The sequence below is a fragment of the Prinia subflava genome, chromosome 2, assembly GCF_021018805.1.
Source record: "Prinia subflava isolate CZ2003 ecotype Zambia chromosome 2, Cam_Psub_1.2, whole genome shotgun sequence".
Classification (NCBI taxonomy): Eukaryota; Metazoa; Chordata; class Aves; order Passeriformes; family Cisticolidae; genus Prinia; species Prinia subflava.
In genome coordinates this window covers 55,358,716-55,369,268 of record NC_086248.1, presented here as the reverse complement: position 1 = coordinate 55,369,268, position 10,553 = coordinate 55,358,716, and the positions used below count along the sequence as shown (strand labels likewise).

Here is a 10,553-nt window from a genome sequence, read left to right as displayed (position 1 = left end):
TAGTTGGCGTAGTGGCTTTATTCCAAATTAGTTGTTTATGAAGTGTGGTTGGCACTTGAGCAGTGGAGCCATATGCGAAGGGCCAAGTTGGAGAAAGGAGCTGAGACTTCTTTCCTTGCAAGTGCCAACAGCTGGAGAAGATAAAGATCACTTTGAGACACAGATGATGGGGAGAAACACAACCAGGGCTGGGAAGAGACAAAGAAGCACACTGGAGCAAGAGAAATGATGAGCAGGAACCATGGGAAAGATGTTTAACAGCAGACACAGCCAGTAAAATGCCACACAAAAAAACCCAGGAACTTACATGGTTTCTTCTTCTACCCAATACTGTAGGTCAGCTACAAAGAGAAGTCACTGACCAGTCCTTATGCCCTCCACAGCCCATAATTTTCCTAAGGAAACATTACCAGTCCTTTTAGAAACAGGCCTCCCTGCCATCTCCCTTCCCATCAGACAGCATCCTGTTTGCTGTCACTCTGTCTTGCACCACCTTTAGGAATCAAGATTATAGGGAATTATTTGCTGCCAAACCACCATAAGCAAGTTTGATATACCAAACAGCACCTGAAAATTATTGAAAATGTTCACAAATTAAAATTTTCTCATACAAAATTAAAATTTACGGAAACAAATATGAGCTCGTATCATGTGTTTCCTCAGCCTATGCAGCTAAACTGTTTCCAAAACTTTGTACTGCTTATAAGATTGAGTTGCATACCACATAAAATGTGATCTAACTCATAACTGAGAAAAGGAAATGAGGCAAGATTTCTCATTCTGTGGAAAGAATTAGAGTAAGCAACAGCTTGAACACACCTTTCCCATGGGTCTGCAGTTAAGCTTTTAAAAACACAAAGGAACAAAATTTCAATATTCTGAGTTTTTCTGCATTCAGATAGTGCTTTTTTTTCTGACCTTCCTCCTCTTTGTAACTGAAGACACATTTGAAATGCTTAAAGGTTTTAGGGAGATATCCAGCATCTGTAATCTCAACAAAAAATTAAAAAGAATATAAACTAATGAGATTAAAAGATGCAGAAAATGTCCCTTGGGGAAGAGTGGAAAGGAGGGCTGCAAACTAACCTCTTCGGAATATGCTGCTTCTTGAAAATGTGTTTGCAGGTGCAGAAAAGGCATCCTTTTGGCTATAACGGAGAAATTCATAACGAGAAATTAAAACTTACTATCATTTTTGAATCATGTTTTGCATTCTTGGCTGATGGGGATATCTTTCAAATGTTCTAGAGATCATAGAAATGGTATTCACAGATGTAGTTTTGGTAGCTAGGCACAATTCCATCAGCTTTTCCCCTGACAACAAATAGGAATGAGGAAAAAGGTCAAAAGCACAGCTGAATAGATGGAAATTACATTCACTAGCTTGCCTGAAAAGCAAATAGATCTTTCTTTTTCAAAATGCTTTTTCTAAGCAATTCCCCATAAATCCTCCTTCTTCCCAGGAAGAGCTGGTTACTCCTGAGATTTGAGAGAGAATTCTGTGGTATGACCTGTATATGATGTGCACATAAGGATAGAAAGATTGTTAGTTCCCATGGTTGTTATAGATTTTTTTTTGGTTGATCAAATTGATTCTTTTATGTTTACAGCTGACTGACACAGCTTTCATCTGTTTTGATGAGCGTTAAGTGGCTCATACTAAAAAGTCTGACATATCTGAACTGCAGAACTACAGGAAAACTTTTATCCTGCCTACAGAATAACAGGCTTGTATTCTGCCACTAACAAAAAAATCTGAGCAAGATACAAAATGCTTCAAAAAGCATTCCTGAAAAAGCAAAAACCTTTCCCTTGGACCTTTGAGACATTCCCACTCCTGAGAGGTCACTAGAGGTCTGTACTCCCTCCACCAGTGTCCAACATATCCCATGGGTCAGAGTGTACCCTCAGCAAGCTTGGGTGGGTTTTATCAAGGTGTACAAGTACCTGAAGGGAGGGTGCAAAGAGGATGGAGTCAGGCTATTTTCGGTGGTACCCAGTGACATGACAAGAGGCAATGGACACAATGTGAAACAGGAGATTCAACTTAAATGTAAGAGAAGAGCTTTGGTGTATTAAGATCCAGTATGTTTGCAGTGGTCTATAAAATGCATCTAGACTAACCTTCAGGTTACACACGGGTCTTTTTAGGTTTTGCCTCCGTCTTACTCTATGCCTTGTAGGCATTCAGAGATCCTCCTGAATTAATGTGGATATCCTTTCTGGAGCAGGCATAGAAGAACACAGGTTACTGAAGGACAGAATGAGGGAGAAAAAAATGGGGGTTTTGATTTAAGGAATTTACAGAACTTAATTTTGGCTCATGCCCCCATCAAAATGTGGAGCCAGACCTAGAGCTCATTTTTATTTCAGACAGTCATGCAATTTTTTAATTCAGTTGCCTTTTCTGTACAAACACAATTGCACATGTTGCATGTGAAAATTCCCACCATTCTTTGTACAAACATTGCAAGACCAGTGCAGGAGGCAATTTTTAAAAACAGTCCTTTCTATATATATCCATTGACACAAATTCCCTTAAGGGAGGATATCCAAGGTAAAGGGTGTTTTCTGTGCCACTTCAAGGTCTGCACTCAGCTTTGAAGGTACTTCAGGGAGGTACTGACAAAAAGCCAGCAGTTTCTACAATAAATATTAAGTGAACAAAAAGGGTTTGTTTTATATGGTGACAGTCTCACAGAGCCAGGGTGTGGTGTTAGGGAAACAGGAGCACTTACCAAAAAAACATCAGTTAAGCTTTTCCTTGCTCTGCCTTTTCTGGAGCAGGGTAGGCTGTTTTCCTTCTTTCTTTCATTATTACTCTGCCTTGCTACAGAGAAGACTAGATATAGGTAGTGCCAAATTTGCGTAGAGGTTTGGTTCTAATACTCTAAAACTTAAAAGGACTCAAGCATAAGAGAGGGAAGCAGCAAGGTCCTCCACAGTTCAGATTTTCAATGTCTACAGGAGCACTCATTTTCTTAGCTTCAATAATGGTCTATTATGGAAAATGGAAAATCGTGTTTTACAGAATTTACATTTGTAAGTCTCACATGGAAGGTGGCTCTGAGAGCTGAGACTTGGCAACATCTGCTTTTAGAGTCAGCAGATTAATTTGTGGCTATACCACTTCAGCTTTGGGAGTTTCAGAACTGGCTGAAAAACACAGAAACAAAGGGCTTACCAGTTTGGGAAAGCTATACTCACATCCCCTAGAAAACAGAAGTCTGAAATATTCAGAAACAGCATAATTTCTTAGATCTCAGGACAAAGCAGAATGACTGAGAAAGGAGGATTATGTTTTTAAACTAAATATGGTGTTTGTTTTGTGTTGCCTATTTGTTGTTACTTTAACTTTTGAATTTCTCAGCATTTCAGAGTAAAATAAACCCAATCTATTTTATACTTTTAGTCGCTGTTCTTTTGTCTGGCTCTTCTACAGTAGATTTTCATTCCCAGCATAATCTGGGAATTTCCACTGTCTTGTCTTGCTTACCTGTCCTCAGTAATAATCTGTGCACAGCATTACAGAGTATCTGTCTACTAAGTCTCTACAGAAAGAGTGACTATTTATTTTGGATGTTACTACTATTTTGTGCACTAATCTGAAATTTAACTATTTAAAAATAGATACAAACATTTTGTTATCACCAGGCATTTGGAAACCATTGCAAATACAGGTAAATATTGAGACAAAACTCTTCCGTATAGAGCAGAGAATTCTTCCTCTTCATGTTCAGAATGTATTAAGATTTCTGAAGGGTACAAGAATATAGCTCATTCACTTCACATGTTACTAGCATAATGAATTTTTCAAGTAGAAAACACAGGAGATGATCATTTGCACTACATACAAACATTTTGTGAGTCTGAATATGTTTCCATATGAATTAAAGGGTGAGAAAGAGAAATTCAAAACATTTCAGGACACGCTTGAGTTAGAGAACCATAACCTCTCTGATAAACATGAAGGAAAAGACACACACACTCCTCCCAAACGCTTTCATTTTTCAATTCCATTGTACAAGTATTTTATATACAATTTACAATTCTGGTGTCTCTAGTATAAAGTATGTTCCTTCTGCATTTTTTTAATCATTACTACTACTATTATATATATAATATCACATATGTTATGTATTTTTATAGTAATATCATATATTCGTTTTTACATAATAAAAAATATATTCTGTATTTTGAAAGCCTGGCTCAACATGATGATTTAATTCACTTTAGATAATTTTATGTATAATTTTTATTCAAATTTTATTGGGACTTGACTGAAAAACAAAAATTTGAAAAATACTCCCACATACTTAAGCAAGGAAATAAGTGAGATCACTTAAATTTTCTTTCTTCCAGGCAATTCCTCAAAGATAATCAGTTACTTTCAGTATCAAATGTTGGCAAAAATGTCTTTAGCCTCAAGATCTCAGAGACGGATTCTTTTCTTTCCTGGTAAAAGTCAAGCCCAGTTAGCAACTCCACATCCCGAACACGCGCAGAATGAGCCTGAACTCTCTCTTCAACCCATTCAGAAAGTGTCTTATTTTCCTGTCAAAACAAACAAGAACAATGTTCAAACACATAAAAGGCCCTCTGTTATTTGGTGGCAGTGTTAGGCAATGACCAGTGTTTGACCTGGTTTGACAGACTAAAAGCCTCAGTTTGTACAACTCCTTTCAGGCTTTCCTAAGCATCTTTACAGCCTTGCTTTTAAGGATCTCATTTAAACAGAGTCAAGTGGATGTCTCTTCCACCCACCTTTCCACTTCCAAAGTGACAGAGAAGAAGAATTAGGCTGAAATGGCAATTGCGACTTTTAAGTACAAAATGCTTGAGTCACGTTTCAAGCACACACGTAAGGATAGTTTTAGTTACAGCACAAATTAGCTGCACTGCTCAGGCCAGTCAAGCAACAGGCAACTGACAACTCACAAAAAGTCCTTACAGCAGCTCAGTTTTGATTGCTGGACAGCAACAATAGTTTCTGATTAGATGGGGAAAACAATGGAATTGTAATCACTAATCAATCAAAAACGTCATTTTCTGCTCTTTTACTACAAGGGGTTTTTTTGCAAATAGATGGTAGTTTGCTTTTTCATTAACAATATCTGCTTCTGATGCAAATGACCCATTAAATTCATGTTACTGCCAAACATTATGAATATAAAGTGCGAAAATATTTGGAGTTTATTGCTAAACTGTAGAAATTATAGTCAATTTCTAAAGTATAATGACTAATTCATTCTAAGAATTAGTCAACCCTCAACAACTAAAGAAGATCTCCCTGGGAAGTTGTGGATTATCCACACTCTGCAAATGGAGAGACACAGAAGTTGTTTCCAAGTAGGGCAAGCTTGCACCTGTCTTGAGTTATGAGTTCAAAGCTATAAATAAACTAAAAACTGTCTGCGAGAACCAGTTCAAGTCTGTGCAGCTGTACTTGTGCAATATATATACACTGATTTTAGGAACCTTCTGCAACCCAGAGTTTGTGGAACAGACATTCAGCTGCCTCAACAATATATATTACACGCAGATAATGTATTTTGTTTACTCCAAGGCATAAGATTTACACTGTTAGTGGTAAGCTGAGATTTTATTTGATTCAAGTATGAATTTTAACTGCAGGACCATCCACCCAAATGCCTGCTGTCTAATTTCTCATAGAGATGGAATAAGCAACTGAAGGAATTTTCTAGCAACTGAAGGGAATAACATTCAAAGTTCTCTGGTACCTCTGGAGTAAGTCTATCCTGCAGTCTTCCATAAAGATATCTCATCTCCCTGTTGCCTGTGCTGCTGTTCTCAGCCCTTCTCAGATGACAACATTTTCCAGTCCTCATATCTTACCTTCCTATCTTATTCTTTGCTTCCTTTCGTCTCATTAGTTTCTAGCTACCTCTCCTGGAGCTCCTTGCTCTTCTGGTGATTGTTTCAACTCTCAGCTCATTCCCAGCCCATGGGGAATGAGTTAATTTCATAGACTGATAAAGATTCTCTGGATGACTAGATTCCAGTGGGAATCAGTTCACAAAGTTCATTGGCACACAGGAACCTAGAACTATACTTACAGCACAGCTTTCAGTGTTGTCAGGTCGATGGGGAATGATAAAAGACAAAACATCCAAGGACCCTGAACAGTTCAGTGGAGTATAGGATGTGTTCTTGCAGCTTGTGAGAATCACATAGTAATGGGTTGGGATAGGGATTTTTGTATTGTTTACATACCTACAAAACAAACATTAATTAAGACATTTATTGTGATATCAAATATTAACACCACTGATGCAATTAGAAATTTATAGAATTTATCTCAGCATTTATCTTTCAACACTATGACTTAAATTTCTTTTGTAAGTGAAAAAAATACCTGATGGGATAGACAGCCTCACCATTTATTTCATGAACAGCCAAACATATATGGATTACTCTGTGTGCTACAAGCAGTCCCACTGAAACAGGACTGCTTAACATGGTCAATACTCTGTTTTGCCAAAGCCAGAGATCTCTACGTCTGGGAGAGTCAGAATAGAACTTCATATATGCCCTTCATTATACCAAGAATTTCAACCACATGAATTGGAGGAGAGTGATGAGAAGATTAACTTCTGACTCCCTGCCATTGAGAAATGCCAGCACAGTGATTTGTGTCTATGTGCTGTGGAAACCAGTTTAGGACACACAGTTGAAAATGTCTTTCCTGCCCTTGTCTCACTATTCTGCAAACATGGTCACTTGTATGTATAAGGAGATGAATGTTTCCCAAGCTTTTTTGATCCGTATTGAACAAAACACTATCACGGAAATCATTATACTGCTTTGTGTGACTGCCTAACCATGCTGACTAAAACATTCTTACTCCAAACTGGAGGCAGCATTATGTGGTCAGCTGGGTATTACAGCATTCTGCTTGGAAGGAAGTTGTAGTCTCTCCTCCCTTCCACCCTCTTACTACGTGGCAGACTGATTTTCCCATTTCCAAACCATTTTTAACAGATGTGGTCAAGTCTAGCCTGAATAAAACATCTCCAGTAACAGATTCAGCTCTACAAATTTCCCAGCACCTTTCTACTCCATAAATGCTCTTACTCTCACAAGGTATTTCCCCTAATCTAAGTTGTTCTAATTCTGTTTTTATTTCCTTCTATCCTTATTCACTGACATAAATATTTGGTCTTCATAATTTATGTATAAACACGTCAGATGTTGCAGTGAGCTATGTAAGCCATAGTTATGCAAAGGTACCTCTCAGGAATGTTACATTTTACATTTCCGGTTACATTATCAGTGAAGGCAAACACACAAATCTGACCTTTGAGGAAATACATCAGTTTGAGACAATAGGAAGAAATAACAAACAGGTGAGTGAGCACAACATAAACGTCAGAAAACTATGCTTAAGCATGTCTTCTGCACATTTAAATGTCATGTATTCTCCCAGCATTTCTGATGCAGAGGCCTAAAATCTAAAATCTAGGCATAATCTCAGGAAATTAATTACTAGACTGTACCTGTGCATGTGTATATAGATACACATGTATCTGTACAGTTTTTCACTCTTTACTTGAGCTTCAACTTCTGTGGTACTGTATCTGTTTGCAAGAGCATTTCCTGTTGTATGAGTAATAGTGGATGCAGAGAGTGGATGCAATAAAGAGGATATTGCATTCGCCATGATACTTGTTTCTTGGTCTTTTTAAATAATAGTTTGCTTGTGTGGAAACCCAGTGGAAGTCACACAGAGTTTGACTTCTGACTTTTCCATGTACTTACTTCTTAATTTCATCAGGGCTATCAAAATGGCCATCATAATTGTAATCGAACACTGGTCCACTGATAACATTTACCCCATTCCTTTCTCTAGCGTACTTCTGAAGAAGCACCTCATGGAAATAGTCCCATATGTCTGTCATAACAAGAAAACAAAAGCAAAATTGATATAAATTTAAAGTAATTTCACCACTGAAGAAAAAGAGATTATTTGTGTTTTCACTGTAGATTAATAAAAAACAGGTCAGAACTAAACTGGCCATAAAATCAGCTCTTTGTTACACAGAATTTGGATTTCATCAGAAGGGACATTCTCCCACTTGCCATTGAAAGAGGTGCTGTAAATGCTATTATAGTTCTGCAAGGCATATTGCACTACTGGAGTGTATAACAATTTGATCTAAAGATAAAGCTACAAACCTACAGCTGAGAGGTCATTGATTTCTGGCTGATCTGCCTGTACCTGCAGTGTGACAAATAGTAGGAACTCATCATGGTTTTGTGAGAGGCACACGCACCACCTGAGGGCTTGTTTAGCAGTACAGAACTCATACCCAACATCACTAGACAATTTGGCTTATTTCACAGATGTCATTCGAGAAAATACATTTTGTAGGATATAAACTAGTAAGATTATTCAAATAGTTACAACTGGCATGGCAAAAAAACCCTGATGGATTTGGGGCGTTGAGGGCATCTCCTATTGATTTACCTGTTGTTATGGTCTATAGAAACTTCTTGTTGTTTTCCTTGAAAAATTGGATTTTTCACAGTCTGTGATTTACTTGGAAGATTAAAGACACTTAGGTCTTCTGGATCTCTATTTTTTTATATGAGTGAGTGAATAAATAAGGTCTGAATGTTTTAGAAAGGTAGCTACATAATCAGCTTTTTTCCAACTTTTTCTTTGCACAATTTCTCTTTTTATGCATTTCCAAGAAAATGAGCCTAGGCCTTAGAGTAAAACAGGATCGTAAGTAGTTATGGAAAATTTCTTATCAATGATTACACAAAAATGTGTGTCAGGCTGGACAAGAAGAGCTTACCACACTTGCATAATGAAAACATCTATAACAGAAATAGTATTGCAAGATTAATCTTGTTGAGATCTTCTCTTCAGATTTTGAAAAACAAAAGTGTCATTTTCATTCACCTTGAGCATTTTCCCAAGGGAATATTTTTGAGAGTTTTGTAGCTAGCATTTCATGTTAGGACAGCACAGAGGAGATGAAGAGTAAATTCAAAAGCAAGCAGATAAGCAGAGATAAGCAGAAGTCAGATGGGACTATACAAAGAAAAAAAACCCCATATAACTGTGTTATAAATTTTCAAACATCTACTTTTAAGATGTTTTAAGTATATTTTCACAACATCTGCATATAGGGCAGGCCATGCATTAATGTTTCAAATTTTTGTGATAGCTTTATCAAATCCAGAACAATAATTATAGAAAACTAATCATAAATAATCAAAATTTTGCAACCTACCTTTGAAAGCTTTATACATGGGAACAATATTGCTGGTGAGTAAGGCATCATACTGTTCAAGATCAGATGAATTGTAGTCTATATAAAAAGACCAAAATATAAGTGAATGTATATACACTATATACATTCAATACAATATACAATACTATACAAAGATCAATTGGTTCATATGTCAATATAAATAGTAGGTACATGTAATTCAATTACATTTTACATTTGAGCATGAGTGCATGATCCTACTGCAAACATATCTCCAAATTTGCTCAAAAAACCTACTCAATAAATAATAATTATCAAATTTGAAAATAGGAAATGAATATTTGTGCAGAGGAAGAGAAACAGCCTTTCCTTCCAACCCTTTACATCATACCAACCAGTTTTCATCACATTCAAGTTGTTCCATTTAAAAAAAACCCTTTAAGTGTTCTAAACCAAAAATATTCAGATACAAGTTGCAGCTGCCCTGCTTTTGGTCAGTCTGTGAACACTGGAAACCTTTTTCTGCCCAACATGCTGATCCAAAGAAGTTTGTTTTGGTGTTTGGGTGTATGTTTAAACATAAACCCACATCCAGCTGATTAAGACTTTCTAAGGTCTCTCTATAAAAAGAACCATGCTCACTGGGAGGATAGAGGAAACTGTGGGTCAAGGTCAGCCCTTCTGGGTAGTCGGAACAATTTTGGCTCCAAGCAACAGGGATTCTAACATCAGGCCGCAGACAGTCTGAAATAGTGGGAGGAAGAGGAGATGTGTTTTCCTGTGAAAAGGAAAAAAAAAGTCTTACACCCACGGCTGTGGCTAAGCCAATGCTTTGTATGGCTTTAACTTGCTAGAATGGACTTCATTGAATCTTCTCTTATTTTCATAGTGAATCAGGTCAATGCAAGTAATGGACACTAATGTTTTCTGGGTAGTGTTTTCCTTCTACTTCTGTTTTTAGGTAATTCAGGGAAATCCGTATGCACCAGGCAAAACTGTAGCAGCAAAATAAGGTTATACCTTAGGCAAAAGCAGATTTCACATTTGACTCATTCGTCACTTTTACGTATTTTTGGAAACACAAACTTGATGTCACATCCTCCTGGAAAGCAGCAGTATATAAAAATGACACTATCACCTCATCTAGGCATCTGAGGATGCAGCCTCCCTGAGAATCTGTGCTGTGGAAGAGTCACAGATAAAGAAACCCATGGTAAATTTAGCACATTTTACTGGCTTTACTGACTTCTCCAAAACAGGTTAACATGCTAAGATCTGGCCAAAAATTATTCTGATGACTAGAATTCTTTA

General features: G+C 37.2%; 1 protein-coding gene across 1 annotated transcript in view; it reads right to left on the bottom strand.

Annotated features, from left to right (window-relative positions):
• Positions 1-3,310: 3,310 nt before the first annotated feature.
• ENPP3 (ectonucleotide pyrophosphatase/phosphodiesterase 3) overlaps positions 3,311-10,553 on the bottom strand; it is a 36,324-nt gene continuing 29,081 nt past the window's right edge. The window contains exons 21-25 of the mRNA XM_063390025.1: positions 9,885-10,020; positions 9,264-9,341; positions 7,780-7,912; positions 6,078-6,234; positions 3,311-4,554 (exon numbers count right to left, since the gene is read on the bottom strand). Of these exons, the coding sequence (XP_063246095.1) occupies positions 4,381-4,554; positions 6,078-6,234; positions 7,780-7,912; positions 9,264-9,341; positions 9,885-10,020 (678 nt within the window). The 3' untranslated portion in view covers positions 3,311-4,380. The remainder of the gene's footprint in view (positions 4,555-6,077; positions 6,235-7,779; positions 7,913-9,263; positions 9,342-9,884; positions 10,021-10,553) is intronic.